Source organism: Melanotaenia boesemani, chromosome 19 (assembly GCF_017639745.1).
Source record: "Melanotaenia boesemani isolate fMelBoe1 chromosome 19, fMelBoe1.pri, whole genome shotgun sequence".
Taxonomy (NCBI): Eukaryota; Metazoa; Chordata; class Actinopteri; order Atheriniformes; family Melanotaeniidae; genus Melanotaenia; species Melanotaenia boesemani.
The window spans coordinates 9,645,416-9,669,050 of record NC_055700.1 but is presented as its reverse complement, the minus strand read 5'-3'; the positions used below and the strand labels follow the sequence as shown (position 1 = coordinate 9,669,050).

Here is a 23,635-nt window from a genome sequence, read left to right as displayed (position 1 = left end):
AAAATTCATAGTATCACAGATATTTCTTTTTGAACATATTGGGATTGCCTAAACTAATTACATCTTACAATTAAATTAAATTGAAGCATCACTATTTGAAAGCTGTAAATAACTCATAATATTTCCAAAAAATGCTCAGAAATGCATACCAGCTAGTTTCATGATGAATAAGTAAAAAATAAATCAAATTACAAGCAGGTCTCTCACTTGGTGTACATTCACCAAACACTAGACGGCTGATATAGACGGCTGTACTAAACACCACTTCCTGCCGCTTCATGTTAGTGTACCCATTGACCTCCACAGGATTACATAACAGAAGCTCTGCACCCTTAAAAAAGAATCTGTATGTATTTTCTCTGTAAAAAGCAACATCTGGGCCATACCTTTTAAATCAGACTTTGTTAAAATAATTCCTAGCCTGGATGCTTACACTTGTTTTCATTGCAAGGGTGGAAGCTATTGCAACAGTGTGTTCCAGTTATTGAAGTGCTTCTTAGATATGATAAACAATCATGCACAGAGAAAATAGGGCTGGGACAGGGAGGTTCCCCACTGTTGCCTTAGCAACACAACCTCAGCCCATCCTGCTGAGATTGCCTGTTCAGCCAATCAGACACAGCACCTTGGATAATTTATGGTTTCCTGCAAGGTGAGTAAATCTTTGCAGATCTCTCTTTAACTACATATGCATCTATTGGTAGAGCAAATTTATAGCTACATTCTGAGTTTGGTGTGCCGTCAGCTCATGTGAGGTTGCTCAATAATTAACAGGAAAAAACACAATGCTGTTTGTAGGGGTTCTATTTTAACACACAGTGTCTGATTTCCCCTGACAAGCAGCCAGGTTCTGCTGACAGATCGTAGCTCTTACATCTTCTTTGATTTATCCTTGTGTGCACTTCCCTTTGGTTTTGGAAAGTGCCTCGGGTATCCCATCATCACTAATAAATGTCCAGACTGAAACAGTTATAAAGCAGAATAAAAACAACTGGTAGTGATTGCTGGCTGTGTCACACTTTTAAAGCCACTGCCCTTGAAAGACAATTATACAGTAGTTTCCATCCAAGACCTACGATGTACACTGACATGCAGGGCTGCTCACCCCCTGACTGATTCTCTACTGAATCATAAATGCCTGTGGTTGTGTTTTGGATTTGGAGAAATGGCAGGGACACTATCTCATTTGCATAGCTCTTTAATAATTCAATACTACATGAAAGGAAATATAAAAGCTGCTCACTTACAGATATGATGAATATTTGTTAAAATAGCTCTGACAGCCTGACTTACGAGGTCAGTGTTCTCACTGAGCTACATGAAGAGCTGTGACCTCCCACTATAAAACAAAAGGCTTCTGCATTGTGAAGACAAGTCTTTGTTGTGCCACTCCTGTTGTGTTCTGCTCTTTAAGTCAGAATCCCCGGAGTGCATGTCAGGACACCATACAGAAAGAACTAAATACATGCTGAAAATTTATTAATTCTCTCAAGAAATTTAGCTTCTTTCACTTTAATAGAAGCCTTCTTGTACATGTTCTATATACCACTTAAATATAGTTTCTACATGTGTTTGATTGCAAACATTTTTGCAATTATTATTGTTTTTCTACATTTACTGCAACAGATGCAGCAGTAGTGGATTAGTGCTGCTTTATAGTTTACCTCTGGTTTCATACCTCATGCTCAGTGTCTTCTGCCATTGCATTGTTTCCTCCTGCAGCAATGCATTCAGGTAATATTCTGGGCATTAAAACTAAGTTAATAATCCTTATTAACTAAACTGAAACACCGACGACAAATCCAGAAGATTTAAACAGCTTTTACTGTACATATTTAGTCAGTGTTTTAACTACTTTTCTTCATACATTTCTGTGATGTCTTATTTACTTTTTGCCTAAATTAACCAGTAATGTCATTCAGTGCTTTTTACATACTTACTGTCTATCACCAGGAAAGGACAGTGTTTAACGTAGCTTTTTTTTAATTTTTAGATTTGTTACATCAACCAAAAATATATAAATGCAAGGGAGGACTTGCATGTTAAAATTTAAAATATTTATATTTTATACAGTCCATGCAGGAGCCAAAATTAACTAGAGGCTTCTCTGCCAAAGTAAGGTAACTTGAGGGCATTTATCTTTTTTTTTTTCTTTAATCATGCACCATTTGACCAAAAGTAATTCTACCCAGTTTTATATGCAACACTCCAAAAATTAAAGGGATAAATAAGGATAGACAGGATCAGATTTATTCATTTTCACAGGACACACTTTTATTATTTCAAATAGTTGGTAAAGCTTTGACAACTAACTTATAAACAATGTGTATGAACATTATGTTATATGAATGGTAACTGCTGCACTGGGACCCACAGAGACAAAGAAATAAAGAGATAATGTCTCATTCTTTGTTTACATCTAGGCTGTAGTGTTGTCAGATAGAGAAGATAGCTGCTTTCACATTTTGGCTTACGTGTGATGCACATTATCACCGCAACCGTTAGGAATAATCATTGCCATGCTGCAGGATGCCACACCTGAGACAGAATTATTGCCAGTTTGCTCCATCATGTCACCAATGACTGAACCAGAAAAATGGCGACTCCGTTCTCTGTCCATGCGGTGTCTGGCAGAAGGAACATGCAATAAATCCCCACTCTGAGTGCAGTCTGGCTCTCAAGGAAGCCAAAGGAGGAAAATTTCCTCCTGAGCCAGAATGTCAACTCATCCATGAGGACATGATTTTGACTCCTCAATTACAGCTCTATTTTCTATAATTATTATAAACACAACTATTTATTTTGGCTTCAACTGAATATTTTGAGGCTATTTTCCAGAAATCACATTTTAACCATGAACGTGATAAAAATGTCTAACTGAAATAACAGAAAAAGGGGCAGGTGATTTAACCTGTACTGAATCTCAAGGCAGAGCTGCTGTTCTGTCATTGCCAGTAGTTATTTTCAACATGTATTTAAATAGCTAACAAATCATGTTTTAATTAGTCATGCTAATGTGATCAGTTATATTCTCATCAGTCGGCTGGACTTGAAACTTGGTTAATGGTAAGATGCAGACTAATTTTAACAATACGACTTGTTTACTTGTTTGAGTGAAAGCTTGTGAGGAATAACTGTGATAAGTGAAAGTACAGAGAATAGAAGAGTAAAAAATATCAGTCATTTTTTCACAACAGATTTTATTGTGGTTGTCTTTGAATGTTTGCTCTTTAGTACAGGTTCCTCTTACATTAGTTTTGCCATATGGGTACAGTAGAGGAAGTATTGCACACAAACATCAGAAAGCACTAAGGAATATTTTCACTTGAAACTAATTGCTATAGGTTACATGAGTTTGGGAAAAGGGCAGAGAGGATGCAAGATCACAAGACAAATATACCACACAGCTGCAGACAAACATTATTAAAGGTCTCCCGAGAGAAAGATGAGGAGAAAAGGCAGATAAATAGAGAGAGAACGAGGGGAAGTGTAGGGAAAGAGTATAGAGAAAAGAGAAATGTCCGTTTGAGAGAAATGTCTGTTCTGTTTGACAGTAAGTCCATGGTGATAGTTTGAGGTTCTCCTGCATGAGAACTAGTCTGTGGTGGTATCATGAACGCCTGATGTCATCTTAGAAATATCCACTAATTTTACTGATTTTGATTTATAGAACAAAATAGCAAAGCCTGTAATCATTATGTGGTGATTTGTTAAATGTTTCTCCAGTAGCTGGCTTGTCAAAGCCGATGTGCGGCCTCAGTACTGTTAGTTTTGGATGTGTCATGTTTGTTCTTTAAAGTGTCAAGTTTTTTTGTTTCACATACTCTCATCTAAAACACTCAAGCCTCTCACACTCATCTGTGTGCTGCCTCCCTCATGACCACACTCCTTCCATAAGCTGAATCACTGTCATTCAGTATCAGCCTTGAAATCTTCAATGTGCTGCACCCAAAATCAAGTTTTTCATCACTTTTGTGCCACTGGCAATTGTCTGGCTTTTTGTAGTATACATATGTCATGGCACAACGCTCCTTACTTTTGTAAAATTATGCCCATGTAGCCCTGTTGATCGTAAATCTTAAGTCTGAGCAAAATCCTTCAAAAAAGAGAAAAATTCTAACCCATGCATGTCTCCCAACCACGCAACTGGCCACAAAGTTATTTATAATTATAATACAATGGTTTTGAAAAACAAGAAATTTTAAGGTTTAGGAAAATATCCTGCTTCACCAGCTTTACAATGGGGGAAAGACAAGCTTCCCAAAGGTCATTGATTACATAAAAAACATTTATAAGACATAAGATCAAGGTTTCTCCTCTTAAAAGAAATTAAATTCTGTAAATAAGACTGATGATCTGAAATTAAAGGCAGCTCTTTAAAAAGATGGTAACAAAAACAAGAGGGACTGTTATCAAGCAACCTCATACTGAAGAGCTAGAGACTTTCTGGACAATCAAGAAGAATAATTTAAATTTATGATAAGCAGCAACACATGAGCAGCAACAAAAACAGACAAAAACAGGTATTTATTGAATAATAAATAAACTGAGTTCATGTGAAAACGCCAGGAAATGTTTCATAATGGTAGCAGCTCTCTGACTCCACATGATGAAGATGATGCTAGACATCATTAATGCTTATAAGTGTCCCTTTAGTTTGAGCATAATTTAACTCTGTAATCTGTTATTTTATGATTAACTTAAGATGTTTAGTGTTACCTGTTTTATCTTCAAGCAGTTCTTCTACATTCATTTTGATTCCCTAAGGCAGTAACAGAAAGAGTGTTGTCTTATACTTTGGTGTGCACAACAGCCATTATTTGAGAACAGAGCAGATACAGCTGAGACCTGCTCCTTGAAAGCAGTTAAATTGATTGAAGGCTCAATATGTTGATCTGGGGATTCAGGACAGCTCAATACATCAGCAACGATATTGGAAATGTGCTGGAGGCTGCATAACTGGAAAATCAGGTTTATTTTTTTTAAATTAATTTAATTGTGTTTTATCTCCCTTCTGTTTGATTATTTTTTATTAGAATCTAATTACATGTATTTTGTGTTATTGTTAGCAAATCCTCATTCCAGGTATTTATTTAATTTACTGTCTGATTAGGCCTTACGCTACATGGTTTGGCTTTCTCTCATGGAAAACAATCCCTCCTGACATCTTGCTGAGCAGGCCTACATCTCTATCTTACAAGCTGGGAAGGACTCATCCTGCATGACCACAGTGCTGCTGCTGGCCAGGACCATGATGTTCAGCTCCTGCTGCTTGTCGTGCGTCTCCTGGTACCATTCCCTCATCACATCCGTGTCATGGGTTGGAATCAGAGTGACCTGACACCAGACAGAAAAAGTGTTTTAAATTCAGTCTTCTTAAAAACAATAAACAGACTAAAAAGCATCTTCCAGATGCTGTGCTTGTTAATCAAGATCTTGTTGCATCATGCACGTGAAAGTGGCATTTGGCTATTGTGGCATCACCCGTTAAATGAGACCTTGAGTTTAACATTTTGACGGTCACCCTCATGGCTTTTTTAAATTGGATGCTACATGTGGATGTGGATCTGACTGATAGCCCAAGGACACAATCCCAGCATATTAAGTAGCAGCTAGTAATTACTAGGTGGCTCTGCCCTAGAGCATATCCTACTTTTCTTCATTTTTACTCCCCATGGTACCTTTGGCCTGGCTGAATATTATTGCTTGGGAAACTTTCTAACTAAAAAATATCTAAGTAGCAGCCAAAATAAGAGCTGCTTATGTTTTCTAAATACAGCTTCAGTGCTTCCTTTATTGTCTCCTGTAGCACAGAAGACACTGGACCATCCTTTATGAAACAGAAAACTTTTTTTCCCACAATTTCTTGCAGCCATCATACTAACTCTGGTTTGTGTAGATATGACAAAATCAGGGTGAGTGTGAGCAGTTTGTGACAGAAATCTTTCAATTTTTCCTTTATTTATTGCAGAAAATTATTCACAGTGTAATTATGTGAGTGGGAAGTAGAAAAGCAAAAAGCAGAAAAGGAAAAAGAAAAAATGGTTTTAAGACAGGAAGGTCTGTGAGTACTGATGTCATACCGAGCTGCATTTCTGTATTTAGTGCAGCTTTAGTTCTGATAGTGGCTCTGGGTTAAGTGTAAAGTGTTTTTCTGTACTTAATGAATGACTCCCAAAAGCTAAATTTATATAGTGTGAAATATAGAATGTCCAGTTGAACTTCTCAAATGCTGTTTTTGGCAGCCAGTGATGAGACAGCTGTATTAATTTGACGTTGCTGAATTACATTGAGCAGGATAAATAACTTGTGTATCAGTAGTGTTTCTCTTTTCTACTATGCCTGTCTGATTTGATTTGATATGGTTTCTATTCTTGTTGCTAAGGCTTTTGTGGTAATTTCTAGGCCGAGAACATACTTTTAACCTTACGTTTAAATCAACTGTCTCTGTTCAGAGTGTAATTGTTTACATACATGCTTGTTGACTACATTTTTTATCAGATGCCACTAGGGGCAGAGTAGAAAACTCAGCTTGGATAGAGTTGTTCAATTTGTGGGATGCAAACAAAAATGTGCATTTTTTTGTATGAAGTCTCAGTAGACTGAGCCAACTTAGACCTTCAGCGACTGGCGGACTCTACTGACACCATCTTCACTCTGTTTCATCTTCTTTCATGTATGTGCATAACGGTCACAGACTTCTTCCCACTTAATTTTTTTCATCTCTCCTCCTCAGCTTCTAAAATAGTACTGATCTCTCGCCAACTATTGTGACAAGCATATTTGTCACTGTGCTACACTGTGATACATCATAAAGATGCAGGTAATTTCAGACTTGATTAACAAGTTTGTCTTTGAAACCTTAAGTCATTTTACCACTGCCGACCCTGTCACACATCTGGTCAAACTGGTCCTTACACTGCCCCTAGCAGTTACTCCCATGTAGCAGCTTGTGAAAGCGTTGCATTAATTTCAGAAAATGCGCACAAACAATGCTTCAAACAAACTCAAAATACACAAGGCAGCCACGTTAAGCACGCATGATTAAAAGCATATATATTGTATATAAGTATATTCTTGCAGTTAAAAATTGAGCCAAATTTTTTTATGGAATTTGGCAGAGAAACCATCTGATCTAGGTGATTTATTGTTAGACAAACATTTGCATGAAATTTATAAAGGAGATTCAGACTTTTGAGTCCTTTCTTTCCTTTTTTTTAAATTATCATCATCTTTTCCTAAGAACATATACATTTCTATCTAATCTTTCATTAACCACATGACTTTTTCCAATGAGATCAAGGAAAAGACAAGCATCTTGTTGTAACTTACTTGCATGTTGTTCCCCCACTGGGCCTTCCCTTCCAGCAAAGCATCAAGGACAGCCCGACTGGGTTCCTGAGCTGTCTGATCATTGCCACTGACCACATAGTATGAGGACCGCACATGCTTAAAGAATTCAGCATCCACATTTTTGGCACTGCAGTGATTGGGGATGTAAACCAAATCCATGTACATGGGGGGACAGTTGGTCAATGATGCAGCCTTTCCAGTACCTGAACCTGGAAAAATGATACATTTCTCTAATACAACATTTTAAAAGCAATAATAAGAATGGCATAAATGATAATGTCAAAATTGTACTCACCCAATGCAGTGCTTTTTACACCTCTAGATGCAGAGGTATTAGTTGCATTTTTGGCATCTTTTCCTTCTCCGACACCCTTCTTTGGAGAAGCAGTCTTTGAGTCCTTCACTTTTGACAGACCACTCTTCCTTGCTGGTGATGAGGACTTTTTGGAGAGTTTTTTCTTAGTGGGCTTCTCGTCTCCATCAGTATTGGCATTGTGAAGATTTTCTTCAGCCTTCAGAGCCTCCGGGTCCACCATACAGACATCATGGTGGCCTGAGGAAGGAGCAGAGTCCCTGAGAGCCACTGGAGGAGGATCAGCATGCCTGTAGGTCAAAGTTCTGTCAGTAGGTAGAGTCTCTGAGTCGTCTTCAGAGTCAATGTTTGCATCTGCTGTGATGGAGGGGCACTCTTCTGTACCCGGTGGAACATCTGAGTCAGTCTGTGAAGGGGCAGATTCACTAATGGATGTGGGTGGGGTTTCTTCACATTGTTTGGCACAAAGCTTAACTCCTGGGGGTGGGGGCCCTCCTCCTGACTTGGTGAGAGGTTTTTCCTCATTCAAAGCATTCTCTTCACTGATGAAATATTCTAGAGGGTTAGGGTTGATGAAAGATGGGGACAGTTCAGTCTTGGGGTGACGGTACTCACATGAAGTGACTAAGCAAAGGTCAACATCTGTTTTGGATGGAGCAGAGGGGCTCCTCTTAGTGGAGTCTGGGTCCCTGGAGCCACAGGCAGAGTTGCAAATGTATGGATCAGATGAGAGGGGTAGACTAGATGGTGAAGGAACTTTGGGACTCACAGGAGATTTTTTCTCAAGTGCAGAATCCTCACATTTAAAAGGATTAGTCTCTTTTGCTGGGGAAAGTGTCTCTCCTTTTGAAAGGTTAAATAAAGGGGAAGAGGCTTTAGGAGGTGATGGTGACTTATCATATTTCTGCTGTGCATCAGATCTAGCTACACTTTCTACAGATGGTGAAACTGGGCTGGTGCTTTCTTCAACCGTGGAAGCTTCTAGCACTGGAGATGGGTCATTAGAGTGGGGAGACAAGATTAGAGATGATGCCTTTGGGGTGACTGGAGACTTATCTGTTTGCTCCACCACAGCATGCTGCATTTCTGTCATTTGACATGGGGTCGTGACAGAGGGTGTAGACTGGGAGGCATCTGAAGGAGTGGCAGAGGTGGCACGGGCTGAATCAATCTCATCAAAAAGCAAGGGGTTCTCTGTTGCAGATTTTGGTTCTCCAGAAGTTTTTACCTCTGTCCCATCAGAGGGGCTGTAGTCTACCTCAGTTGGACCATTTTCTGTTGCACGTGAGTTGCTTCCTGCTGACTGGTGTTCTGGAGATTGCTTACTGAAGTCCAGGGCTAAGGAATGGTCAGGGGAATCCTGGCCAAACTCTATTGACATGGTAGAATGCTCTGGAGATTTAGTGTCTGGTATCTGTGCCTTACTTTTTGTCTTAGGTGAGATATCTGGGGAGATAGACATAGGTCTAGGACTATCATCCTTAGTTGGAGATCCTTCAGCCTCATGGAACGTGGTTGGGGTCTGAACCATGGAGACCGACAAAGAATCATCTACCTCTGTTGAGTGGGGTGAACCCACTTCAGCATGAAGGGAAGGAGAATCAGTAGTTGGTTCTGGCAATGAGCTGGTGGCCAGGGAGGCTGTAGACGCTGAGGCTAGTCGTGAAAATGTGTCTTCTGCTACAACTTCCTCTAGTGGAGTTCCAGACTTGTCTGAGGTGGTGCCCTCTGAAATGGACATTTTACTCTCTTCTTTAAAAGCTGTGGAGGGGTTTGTGTCAGGGTCGTGTTTGGTCAGGGGTGCTGAGAACAGGACTGAATTACTGTTTTCACCAAGTTTCTTGGGATCCACATCAAACGGTGATTTGTTCTGCTTTATTGGAGATTCAGGCTCAGGTAGTTGTGGGCTCTTGGGAGGGGTCATTACTATCTCCACTGGGGAGGAACATTCTAGTTCTGGCTCAGGGGTAACTCTGTTGGAGGAATCTTCTTTATCATTTGTGACCTCCACAATGAGTGGACCTTCTGCCTTTTCTTCTGACACAGGTGGTAGAGCTCCTGCTTTCTCATCCACTGGTGACTGATAGTAAGGTGTGTGACCTGAAGACTGGGGGGAATTAGCTCCGTCCAGTGTCTTGTCATCTGGGCCTGTGGAGGAATCAGCTGCTGTTTTGGTGTCACCTGCCAGTGTCGTGGACAGTTCAACTGGAGCAGCAAACACTGCTGAAGAGCCAAATGTGTTCTTGCATTCCACCGAAGGGGAACGAACAATTGGTGATGTTGTGGATATCGAACTGAGTCTGGTTGAGTCATTGGGACACTTCTCAGGTGACTCTTGAGTTGCAGCAAACCCTTTAGCTTTCCCTTCAGATGGAAACTCCTTACATAATTTATCCTCTTCTAGTGATGAAGGTGGGGATATTGTTGAAGCAGAGTGGATGTAGTCTTGGCCTTCTGTGGCAGCACTCTCAAAGTGATCTGACCCTGGCATGTCTTGAATCAGAGAAAGTGTCTGTTTAACAAACTCTCCTGACGGTGATTTCCCAAACTTGCCAAAATCCTGTAATGGAGATTCTGTCTTGTCATTGGTGGCTTCATCACTCATTATGTCCCTAGGAGTCAACATCTCATCCAAGGGAGTAGGCACGCTAGAGATTTTAATGGTGGACTGAGTGTGAACTGCATGATCCTCAGAGGGTTCATCTCTGTTCTCATCATCAGAAGCTGTGAAGCTCTCAAAGCCAATTGGAGGCATTTCATCATGGATAGATGCAGCTGGAGATATGGGTGAGGACACTTTAGGCGAGGCTGACACAAACAGATTTTGCTTCTCTTCTTCTCTCAGACTAACATGGTCATCTTCTACATTTTTATTTCTCACATCATCATCTTTAGTGTTATCTTCTTTTGTCACTTTAGCGCTGTACTCATCTGTACAAGGGGACAAATTATTTTTATCTAATTCCACTCTTTGTGGCTCATAGACTTCTTCTGTCTCCCCTTTCTCTTCATATTCCCCTCCTTCAGATGTCTCCTCCATAACAGTGCCCTCATCTTCAAACTTCTCAGAGACACTGCCATTAAGTTTTCCTTTAAGTACTTGTTCCTCTGGTGTCTCTCCATTGTCTCCTTCTACCTCTGTTGTGGTTATACCCTCATCCACAGACTCTAAAGCTTCGGGTGATTCTTTGGTCTGTATCATTTCCTCGTGGTGGATGTTTTCAGTCTCATTTTGTTGGACAGTTGCATCATCTTCTATCAACTCTTCTGCTCTAAGCTCCTCAAAGTCTTTAGTGAGGTCTTCTGGTGAGGACATTAGAGATCTTTCTGTTTCTGGATCCACTACAACAGCTGCAGCACTTGCTGCCATTTTGCTACTATCTACCTTTGCCTCCTTCTTTGTTATCTTTGTCTTTCCTTTCTCTTTCTGCTTTGATGGAATTCCCGCATCTTTTTTGGAAGTGTCCTCTTTCTTTAAGGACTTTGGTTTGAGATTCTTTTCTTCTCCTGCAGCAGATGTCTTCTTCATGTCTTTAGAGGGCCTTTTGATGTCTTTCTTTGGCTCTCTCTTTTCTTCCTTCTTCTCTTTCATAGGTGAGTCTCTTCTTAGATCCTTTTTCACAACTTTCTTTGCTTCCTCCTTCTTTACTTTTTCATCCTTCTTACCTTCTTGTTTGGAAGTATCTTCTTTTTTAGCTACATCTCTTTTGGCTTCCTTCTTCTTTTCCACTGATGCTTTGGCCTCTTTTTTAAATGTCTTTTCCACTTTGGGTTTGGTCTCAGACTTCTTTTCTGGACTTTCATTTTGAGCGGCTTGATCTGCCTTTGCTTTTGATTCTCTCTCAGAAGGTTTTGCTTTTTCCTTCTTTAGTGGGACCTTTTCTTTTTTCTCCATTTTTTGTGTTTTCTCATGGGCTGATTCTGCATCTAATTTAGCCTTTTCTGGTGTTTCCTCCTTTGACTCTTTTCTGATTGTCTTGCTTGGTGATGGTTTTGGAGTGGATTTTAGGCTCTCTTTGCTGTCTGTTCTGTGTTTCATCTTTGTTTGCTTTAGTGTTGGTGTTGATGGTATACTAGAGGACAAACTCTTTTGAGTGACAACTGGCTGCTTCAAGAAGTCCAAGTGTTTTAGTTTCTCCAAGCCTTCAAAGATGTGATGTTGGGTGGCATTTCCAGGAAAGAGAACCCGTACAACTTTATCTGAGGGATTTGCAGGGTGCCACACAATAAGTGATGAGATGGAAGTCAAGTAGGAAAGAGGAAACTCAGATTCTTTTCCATTTGGAAGCAGAATGGAAGTGGTGTCTCTTTCACTTCCGGTCCACTGTTTCATAAAATGCTGCATCTCCTTACTGTTCTTTGATGGATTAAGCACAAACATCTCAAGCTTCCCCACACCCATTTTCTGAAAAAGTGTGATTGGTTCGATAGTGTTTCCTACAGGCCTATGCAAAGGCTCAATCCTCAGATTTAGCTTGCTGAGAAACTGCTGGGTGAACGCTGCTTCATCAACATTCCTGCGCACTCTGTAATTCGGTTCAGGGTTATCTAGATTTTCAGGAAAGTTTACGAACACCACACCAATATCTGGAGAAATCATGTTCTTCACCCAGTCACTGTTAGCAGTGGAACCCTGTGACTGTTCCTCCTCTAGCTCTGCAGTCTTCCTCTGTAGCATACTATTGATGCCTGGCAGATTGTCATCACCGACATGGGTCAGGAGGATGGAGTCCACCCGATCTAGATGTCTCACCAGCTTCCAGAAGCAGGACTTCCTGTCTGAGCCACCATTAATGAGCATGTTGAAACCATTTACAGCAAAGAGAGCAGAATCACCATGACCACCAGGGAAAATGTAACAGCACGGTTTGGAGAGTTTGAGAAATCCACCTGAGGCTGGGGGTTCTAGCATGTCAAAAGGAGATGGGATCTCTACCGATTCAGACAGATACTCTGTGAACTCTGAGAGGCCTTCCATTTCAGGGAGGATGAGAGTGGAGTTAAGTTTCATGTTAATGAAATCCTGCAGGTTATGTTTGTCCAAGTTGGAGTTTTTCCAGTCTCCTTGTTCAGGACAGGAGAGTGTGAGATTAGCTTTGTTTGCTGGGTGAATGGTGCTGAGCAATTCACCAATCTGTTCATGAGAAAAAAATAAGTGAATTTTAATTCCTAACATACTAAATGAATACAATTTAAGAGCTAGAATGTATCAGTAAATCTTCAAGGTGCAAGTTGTAAAAAAAAAAGAGAGGTAAAGTATGTTCCTCTTTGTCACCCATCTCTGTCTGGATCCCGTCCAGTGCTATTTTTCTTTCTCAGCTTAATTTATGGCACACTGGAGTGAGTGGTGTTTGTACCTGTCATCATAACATTTTGATAAAGGATAGAGTCTGGACCACAAATAGTTTTGTAAGGCACTGTGACAACTGCTTCATCAAAATAACAATTAGGCACATACTACCTTGGCTGGGGCTAATATTATCAGAAATATTTAAAAAGGGCAACACTTTTTTGTGAACTTTCAGAGATAGTCACTAAAAATGCAGTTATGAATATATAGGCCTGTTTCACTCTGTGTTGCTTCAAATCTAAAACTCAGACAAAAGAAGAGTATTCGCATGATTACATGACATAGCAGTGGTGATTTAAAGCAAATGGAAGGAGAATGAAAAAACGTAAAAATGGCAGAAAAACAAGGCCTGGTTTATTTTCTTCAAACCAGTTAATGGGACTGTACACTACTGGGGTTTCATGTTCACCTTTTACAATTTCCATTCCCATTTTTCTTGCATCCTGAGATTTAGTATCTCAGAAGGTTCTGGGGTTATTAGCTGCTTTAATATAAAAATATATCTGCATTACTGTAGCATCAAATCTTTTACTTCTTTTCATTATGTTGATAGTTACATTTTTTACATATTGTACCTTTAAGACTGATAGGTGATATCTGTAGTGAAGTGAAGGATATACACAATCATCAAGTGTATGCACTTCTAAATTATCTGGTCTGCATCAGTAGTGTACTACAACTAAATATTCTTCATAAAAATATGGAAACGTTTGACAGTCTAAGATTGCCTCTCATTGGCTAATATTTGTTGCCTTCAATGGATAAGTTGGTTAGGTTAAGGCATAAAATTTGGGGGATTTGATTCATACTAATGCTTAATAACTAATGTCAAGCAGCAGATGATATAATCAATCAAGATCTAGATATTTATAACAAATAAAAAAGGGTCATGTTCTCAGGAGATTTTATTGATCCTAACAAGAAGCTTATGCAAGTTGGCTCACCTCTTGATCAGTAAATATGTCTATGAAATTGAAGAAAGAGAAGGATCCAGACTGAAGAATCAGCTCCCCAGTGTTTTCAGAACATTGTCCTGAGAGGACCAGTAGTTTGTGCCTGGCAGTGTCTGAGATCATCAAACGGACCTGGAAATTAGAAGAGGAAAATTAAGAAAAGCATTTATTTAATATTTATAAAGTATTTATTTACTGCAGCTGCTTGAAGACCAGAAATCCTACATAACAACACTATCACTGCAGTAATCAGCTTAATGATTATCTGCGTCTGAAATACCACCAGTTCAGTGTCACTCAAATCCATTAGCTAATTAGCTGACTTGCTCTCTTGTTGCTAAGTTTCCTTTCATCCAGTTCTCCCACTGCCTTTCCCCCCCTCTGCTGGTCCTTTATTCTACTCCAGCAGCATCAGCTGTTCTGGATGACTGGCCCAGTCGATCCTGTGCTACTGTGAGATATTATTAATGCACAGTTTAACTGCAGACATGGCTGAAGTGGGGGGGATCACGTTGTTTTTGCTCCTGATCTTTCTCTCTCCTTTTCTTCACATGATAGTGTAAAACAGCAAAAGCAAAATGATGAATGTTAATGTTAAAGGCTGAGCAGGCTGTCCTAGCAGTCAATGAAGCATTTATCTATTCTCTTAGATTTTTATTTTGTCTCTTATTTTTTTCCAAGCCAGCAGAACCCAGCTTAATAATAATAGTTTTCATGCCGCTTGACATTTGTAAATGTCTTAGTAGATCTGAGAAGAATCCTCTCTACAGGAGGATGAAACAGCAGCTCAAAGAAGGAGGACACACGAAATCAGAGATTGTTAAAAACTAATCAGAGCTTTTACCTCAGTACTGACAGCTTCATCTGAAGGGTTGATAAGCACCACCGTCTCCAGGATATTACTTTTATGGTGAAGAATTCTCTGCCCTGAGCACAAAGTAGAAAAGAGTAACACATTATAAATTAACCTTTTAAAAAGTAATGCTATTAAGTCACATAATTACATGTTCATGTCCACATGTTTTGCTCTCACAGTGTTAGTAAACATCTCTAAAGTCAATTTAATGTGCATGACAGAACTGAAAAAACTAACTAACAAACTTGCAGACAAATAGAAAATCACCTATGGTATTTAATTCCTGGTGTCATGTAGTATTCAAAAGAATCTATAGTATTCAATCCCTTTAATCAGCTTGATTTCTTTTTATTATTAGCACTTGTTCACATTATAACAGGAGCTAACAGGGATTTTAAACTCACAGTGAATGTATTTCTCTCATCTGGTTTTTATGAGAGGCATCGCTCCACAAATTTATTAACTAATTCATCAAACACGGTTGATGTGGCAGCTGCAGTATGACTGTGTAAATGTTAACAGTCACTGCAGAGTAAAGCTCTTCATCACTATGATGGATGAAATCTCTGGAGGGTAAAGTAAAACACCTTCCTGAATCCAACTCATTGGCATTGAGGCCCATGTCAGAATTAAATTCCTTCTCCATCCTTCTTTCAAAGGCCAAATTTGTCACCTTCCTCTTATTGCATTACGGTGATTAAAGGTGATAATACTGTAAGTTTTTGTGGAATTATATATATAAATTAGTTATCAATTTAGTTAGATTTATTTGAGATTGATTCTGCTTTTATTTGTTTCTACTGAAAGGCAGTAAGGTACAGGTTTAGTCCATTTCTAAAGCTTCTCCACAAAAACAACACATTTTAAGCATAAACTAGTCTTTTAAACCTGAAAAAACACTGCAAAGCAGCGGTGACCTTTATATAAGCTTTATATCAGTTCTGGATTCTGAGAATTTATAACTGTTGTTCCAACAACTAACTAATCAATTTTCCTTGTAGGATGACAAACAGTATTGTGATATGATGGTAATGTGCCTCATTTGAGTATAAAGTGATGTTTTTCCACATGTAGCAGTTTTTTCTCATTAGTTTGGTCACAGAGGATAAACAGTGGGGTGTGACAGGCTCACAATCAGTCATTGTAGGTTAAGAGTGATTGATTATGATAATGACAATGATTCTGCTATATGTGCTTAGGGGATGGTGGGGGTGGAAGTCTTTGATGAACACATCAGGTTTCATAGAATCAAACCAGGGGTTTCTTTGTTTAGTCTCCTTTTGTTCCAAACTCATTCTTTAAATAAAAATATCTTAAAAAAAGCCCAGCTGATAACAATCAAGATTCTGCTGCTGGAAAAAAAAAGAAAGAAAGAAATAAAATGAAGCTCTGGGCTTCATGAAGGCGGTGAAGTGTTGCAAGGATATAATCTTTAAATTCACAAGCACTGAAGAGAGAAAATGCCTCGTCTCTGGAGATGTGACAATGCAGCAGCTATGACTGCTCAGCCGACTCCGCCATACATATTTCATACAGCAGATTCTCATCATGGAGCACAAAACCATTAACTCCACCTCCCGCTCCCCTCAAGAGGGCTGTCATCTCATATGAAAAACTCTCATTCTCTGCTGCTGTTTTTAAACAGCATTTGACCATTAGGAGAAAATAATGACTCCAGATTTCATTATTTTCCAGACACTTAGCATCATTTTAAAGTTTTTTATTGCACTGCTGAGTGAATTAAGTTGTCTGGAGGGAAAAATATTCTAGTGTGATTTTAATTTTGAGCTTTTATACATGCAATATCATGGCCACATGGGATTGGCTCAACTAATAGAGTTAATTGTTCAACTTTTTCTAATGTTACAGCATATATATATATATATATATATATATATTTATTTCCATAATTCTGCTTGATCATTGACCAAAATGTCTGCCTTGATGTTTGTCACATTTAACAACAACTCCTCCTGGTATGTTGTTTAATTTGTTTATGTATTTTACTGTCAGTTTCAAAAAGAGATATGTATCTGCCTGATACCAAATCCCATTTGACTGAGGGAGAAACCAGGTGCATCAAACTGGTTCTGAAGAGGCAGCAGTCTCAAACTGATGACCATAGTTCTTGTGTAACCACTGGTATCACTGGTCTGCGAAATGAGAGAAAAATCAATACCCATAGTCTTGTTTTCACTCTACTCTTGCTCCCATACACAGGTTGTATCAGTGACAGCTAATGTAATAGAGATGCATCTTCTTTTCCTTTTTTTCCTCTCATTGTTGGTTCCGCCCTGCTTACTGGCTTGTCATGCTTTAAAACAAAAAAACGTGGCAGTCCTTGCACATCAAAGAATGCCAGAAAGCAAGCAGAATCACTGAACATCTGGGGTAATGCTTCAAAAATGATGGATTGTGCAATGGAGCTTGCTCAATGCTGACAATTACCTCAATCGATATAAAAATCCTAAATGTCCAGTGTGGATCTGGCTCAGCAGGAGGCAGGTCAGTGTGACACGCATCACCAAGCATTCTCTATCTGGCTGAATAACAAGATCCACAGACTGAACCAGACAGGAACATCAATGTGCATGGCACCACAAAAAAAAAAAAAAAAAAAAAAAAAAAAAAAAAAAAAATTCAGAGCCCTCATTTCTCTAAAAAAAAAAAAAATGCATGTAGAGGTCATAATTTAATCTTATTGGCTGGATCTACTGTATGTGTCAGCATCTTTTCTTTTGTTTTCTCTTGTCTGACACCAGTGACTTTCATTTGTAAAATGGAAGCCCCTTGAGGAGAACTGTTTGTGTCACATGGAGCTGTGTCCTCACACAACTGGCTGAAAAAGGAAGCAGCACACATAACATGTCTGGAAATGGAGCTAATGGCACTGCCACTGCTATTAAATGGTCTGAGCACTGATTGGTCAATCACCTGTGCCACATAGTTCAGATGCACTCCAATAATGTCCAGATTTTTGCTCATTTCAGTCATCATCATTAATTCTACAAGCTGCATCCAGATGTGTGACTAAAAAGCTGATTTACAGGTGCTGAATCATTCAGTGAGAGTCAAGAACAGTTTAGGAGATATAAAATATAGCTATATTATAACATTTTAAGAACATGAGGTTTTTAATTCTGGACAAATGAAAGGCAGCTTTTAATTGCTGTTAATCATAAACTATTATGTTGTTTTCAATAATCTTAAATCCAGGCATCCTTAATGGGTTTGTGGTTTGGAGACAGCCTTTTAGACTTTGGTGTTTCACACTGAAGGTGCAGTGAAATTTACTGCAGAAGCCTCATATAGCTATCAGAGAGAGACTGAGAAAAAAAAAAAAAACCTGCAAAATTAAGTTTTTTAAATTACATTTTCATTCTTACATCTACTGTTGAAATTAGTAATATTGCATAGAAGGTCAGCAGCTGGAGAATTTTGTTATTTTTTACACTTTGGGACATAAACTGATTTACTTGCCAAACATTTGACGAGAAGCTGCTCTCTTCAAAACTTCATACACTGCTTTTATATTGGTGTTTTTATTGTTCTTTTCAATGTTTCCTTTAAAAATATATAGTTATCTCTCATTTAATTTTGCTCTGCATTTGTTCCCTGGGTTTAGTAGATTAAAATGGTTTGCATTTCTACATTTTAAATGGATGAATAAATTGAGTCTTGTTTTAATGCTTTGAAGCAAACAGCTGCTGGCTGCACACTTACATCTCTTTAACAGACATAAGAGTCCTATCAGTTTTTTCCATTTTTTACCATGCTGGGTTTATTTCTGTTTCACGCAGTGATGCAAGAAAATATCTAAAAAACTGAATTTTGAACTGAATTAAGGAATTCATGTCTCCATGCATAAATTCTTGTTTATGCCGAAGCCAGTTCTGTAGTTCATATTTAGATGATTTATTAAAATCTCAGCTTGAGAATGACAGAAAAAAAAATCTGAGGCACATATGAGTACAATACGCCTATTTTTATTGCTAGCTCTGACTATAAAAGCGCTGGCGTTTTTTTTTATTATCCATGTCTGATCTATTGTTGTCTTTATTTTTTCCCCCTAATATACTGTATTTTTCCCAATTCCAGTCCACACCCTTATTTCCCCTCCTCCCTGTTTGCTCTTTCTCTCGCTTCTCTTTCTTTTACAACCATTCCCCTCACCCCTCCTCAGCTCCCCTCACCCTCTCCTTTCCCCCTCCTTTCTGTATGCTCATGGACACATACTTGCCACTGGGAATCCTACACTGCTAATTACTCCCAAATCAAGTGTGCATCTAGGCAACAGCACACAGGAGGAAGATAGAGAGCAAGAAATGAAGGATGGGAATGAGATAAAAACAAGGTGGGGTGACAGGGAATGGGAAACTAGAGCTCCACTAAATGTCACTATAGATAAATCATCATGTTTATTGTAATCGTGTTCTGTGCAACCAATTCTGAGACTTGATACAGGGACATTGACGCAATAAACTAATCTAGTGATATAGTCTGTTGCAGCAGTTTCTGGCTGGATCAATCTGTAATGCATCTAAAACCCTGCAGATCATATCCAAAGTGGAGTCAAGTCAATCTGGTGCTTTGACTGCTGCTGGCCATCAAGGCCGTACTGCCTACTGACAGCCCACATGTCCGGCCATACTGAAGCTGTTCCATCTTTATAGAGCTGCTCCATCACCTTGAAAATGATACAACTATAAAAGTGCCATGCCACAAAGTGCTGAGATGGCGTACCGGAGATAGGTAATAAAACCCGCATGTTTAGTATACTGAAAGGAAGTTACTGCCTACAGTTATGTAACAACATACACAGCTATAAAATGCAGAATGAGGTATATTCATTAAAGTTCTCCTCCCAAAAATAGCTTGGAGATGAGGACATGTGGTTTTCCTTTAAATGCAACATTTAACTTAATTCTGATGTTTTTTTTTTCCTGCTACTAACTGCAAGAGTTAAATATGCCTTTTAAACTGAATTCAGTGAAAAACATCCCCTTTTTATAAGAAGACCTTAAACAGCCCATCATGCTCCATTTTCAGCAAGTTAGTGTTGCATTGTACATGTCCCAAGAATGCACTTTACTGATGATTTGGCTTTTTCTTGCCTCTTGTCAATTGCTTTTGCAGCCAACACCAGCCAACATGTTTTCCTTAGTCTTTAGTTAGCAGAGGCAACAGAAAACACTCCACTTTGTATTTGTCTCAGTGGCTCACCCCAACAATGACAGCCAGCATAAGGTGGGGCTGATTTAATACTGAGCTTGCCACCTACTGGTCACCACTGAAGATGTAGAAAAGGAATAAAATTTCTACTAACTGAAAAAGCTTTGGGACACTTTAATTAAAGGGAGGCGACAGAAAATGTCTTTTATTTTTAGTAATAAATGTGTATACGTTTGGATATACATTAAATAAAAAATATTATTCCAAGTAAGTTTTCATTATTGTCTAGTCTTTTTTGCTTTAGTTAACAAATTTCTTTCATCACTAATAATTTGCATTTTTTGTTTGTTGTTTAGGTTGTAAAGGAACCTGTTTAGATGGGTGACAAAGTGAAGGAAGACACTGAATAGCTTCATTGCTGCACTGAAATGAGAAATATCTGGAGGGCTAAAGAAGGGATGGAGCACCCATCTTCCTAAACATATTTCCGTATTTGGTGTTTTGATGATGGTGGTGTACGCCACTGTCTGAAATATCCCTTGGGTGTTCAGTATCGTTGAGATCGGATGACTGCAAATGAACCATGAACATGACTCTTTTTCACACTCAAATCATTCAGTGACCTTTTGGATGGAGGGATTGTCCTGAAAGAGCCCACTAACATCAAAGTAGAAATTAGAAATCATCACTTTGAACAGCTTTGTATTGATCTGTAGTGACTGTTCTGAGCTGACGAATGGACCCAAGCCATGCCAGAAAAAAGCCCCAATGGCATCACATGGCCGCCAGATCCCCTCACAGTAGGGGTTGGGGCCTCCTTTTTTTCCCCTCTAATCTATTCCCATCTGTCTAAAACTGTGTAAATATTAGCCAGTCTGAAATTCTCATTTCAAATATATTTGACCTCCAAATTACCTTTAACATCTGCAGAGAAACGAGCTGAGTGTCTTGAGACAAACAGCTTGAGTTCCTGATCCAGGTTGCAGTCAATAAGGTTGGTGTCCCATGAACGGATCCCTGAAATAAACACACACACACAAACACACACAATGCCAGCAAAGAGAAACAAAGAAAGTTAGTGTTCTGGTTGGAAATCATTCAATACACATAGCAGGAAATTATAGTTACATCAGGTGTAGTAAAAATCTTTCATTTGCTCACATCTGTTCAGATGATCATCTGCTTCCAGTTCATTGGAAAAATCTTAGACAGAACCTGTCTAGGTCTGTCACAAATTTGGCAAGAGCATAGGAATCTATAATAGGAAATATCCATAGTGCTTTTGTGATTTGCCAGGGGCCAGATGTACTGTTAGCACTTACTGTGCTTAGTCATAGTATCACACTCAGTAATTACATAGCGTCACTGACCTAATGATAACCTTTGTACCCTAGTGAAGAAGTAACATTCATGAAAAATCCAGAGTTGGTGTTCCTAAGTGAACACAAAAAGAAGAAGGAAAATAAAAGATTCCACCTGCAGCTCATTAAATAGTAACTTAGCAACGTAGCTAACTTGGAGCACGATGCACTGAAAGTTTTTTATTTCCAATCAACAAGTCTGAGAATGAGAGAGTGAAAATATGTTGATAGGTTTCAAGAACTGACGAAAAATAAAAACTAAACAAAACTGAGAAGCTAACTCCATACAAAAGAGACCTTAATGTTTTAATTTTTCTGCAAGGTCAAACATGCCACTATTAAGATTTACACTAAACTCATAAATACTTATCTAAAGTGGAGATTAAAATGGGCAGAGACTATAAAAGATTACATGTAATCATAAACAAAAAAAAACTAATACCAAATCAGTTTTACTTTTATAAAGCAGCATTTTCAGCCATACGAAATTTAAGTTTTTTAGGACCCTTCCATCTGCCTTTATGAGAAAAGAGGCCTATTTTACACGAACACACAGTTGCTGCGCCATATTCTCATCTTCCCACTCCTGTCATACAAACAGTGCACTCTAGCCTAGGAGGCAGGCCTCAACAGCAGCTGAAGCATCTCTGAAACGCCCTGCTCAGTATGAAGATAGGTCCTTGTGGCTTTCCGTAGGGACCGCAGTGCGGACAGGGCCACGCCTACAAGCCGGTGTGGGATGAGAGAGATATATAGCTGGATGCGGGGTGATGATGATGGTGATGATAAGAATAGAGAAATGTTCCCACGGGATTAAGAGGAATTGATTTTTTCTGTTCCGTTACTGCGGACAAGCAATCGTTAAATTCTGAAAACACAACGCGTTTTCAGTCAGCTTGGTCGCGTTAAAAGCTGTGCTCCTCAACAAGAAGAGTGAACATCCACATCCCTCTCCCGCCCCTCGCCCCCACCCCCACAGCTGTCTCCTCCTGACTGCGAATTGTGGAACAAAAGCCTGACGCACCCAAATAAAACCTCAAAAGAAGCACCGGACAAGCGATAGTGACGCATTTAACAAATTTGATGCTGAATCATTGTGGTCATCCTTATTAAAATAGATGACCTATGTCAGATGTGTACATGACAACAATCGGATCTTCTGATATTAATATCACACAAAATAATTTATACTGGTGCAAGATGCGCTAAAACACAGTTGATGGGGTTTGTGGGAAACCTGTGGTTCAAAATTTGGGAACTGTGCGTGTCTGGAAACATGTAGGCCTTATCCTAAAGTCTTGTAACTGGGAGTGAATGTTCTATATTATTATCAGAAGCAACATATGCTTAAAAGAACTTCAATAATAAAATGAAGAATTATAAAGTTTCAGAGATCATTAATTACTCATTAATAACCTATACGTAATTCAGCTGACTGCGTTGCGCGTAAAGTCCTGCGCAGCGAACAGGTGCAAATTTTAAGGTACTGCCAACAACGATTACAAAAGCTTCAAAATCAACTTCCAACCTTTACGTCCCTGCTCATGCAATTCTGAAAATGTTAAGGTCAGCTCTCAGTGGCTGCATCCACCTCACAAAGATGCATCTTACCTTTCTCTATATCCGCAATGGCACATTTCAGGTGATCTTCTGTTATGATCTCCCCGATAACAACCAGCAAGTAAAATTTACTGTCATTGAAGTGCTGCGAAGGGCTGGAGGATGTCGGGGATGCCCCAACGTTGCTTTGGCCGCCTAAAGTCTCCATATCTGCAGATTCTACCAGCGTGGCCATCCTCTCCCCTGTTTGCCTTTCCACTCCTCTGTCTCACTGGCTGTGTCTCTCTCGCTCAAGATCCCAACAGCAGCCTGCCTCCTCCCCTTATTCGCCGCAGAGTTCTCCAGACATGCAAGTAGAGTCTGGATAGGAGTGGCCCTACCTTTTTATACCGGCAGACATTGTGTCATACTCGGTAACCGGGGGGAGAAGAGGGCGCCGGGAGGGTTTTCGCACACTCACCCCACAGCTGATGTCATCCATAACGAGTAAAACGACTCCGGAAGTTGAGATGTGATGCTTTTCACTGTAAGTACGCATCAGTACTTGACTTTTCATCACTTGTTACTCACATACTAACAGTAAACTTGCAAAGTATTCGAAAAATTGGACGTATTATCTTAACAACTAGCTTTCAAACAAGGTGAAATCCCCGATTCCATGTGTCATTTTCCAGTCAAATATGCCACTTATTATTTGTATACGCGTTTTACCTTTTT

At 39.3% G+C, this 23,635-nt stretch overlaps 1 protein-coding gene across 1 annotated transcript; it reads right to left on the bottom strand.

Annotated features, from left to right (window-relative positions):
* Window positions 1-3,160: 3,160 nt before the first annotated feature.
* map1b (microtubule-associated protein 1B) lies at window positions 3,161-23,350 on the bottom strand. The gene is made up of 7 exons (XM_041970679.1): window positions 22,970-23,350; window positions 20,913-21,014; window positions 14,814-14,896; window positions 13,961-14,101; window positions 7,649-12,800; window positions 7,333-7,562; window positions 3,161-5,337 (listed from the first exon to the last, which is right to left on the bottom strand). The coding sequence occupies exons 1-7, from the start codon at window positions 23,151-23,153 to the stop codon at window positions 5,182-5,184; spliced, it is 6,048 nt and encodes a 2,015-aa protein (XP_041826613.1). The 5' UTR covers window positions 23,154-23,350; the 3' UTR covers window positions 3,161-5,181.
* Window positions 23,351-23,635: the final 285 nt, after the last annotated feature.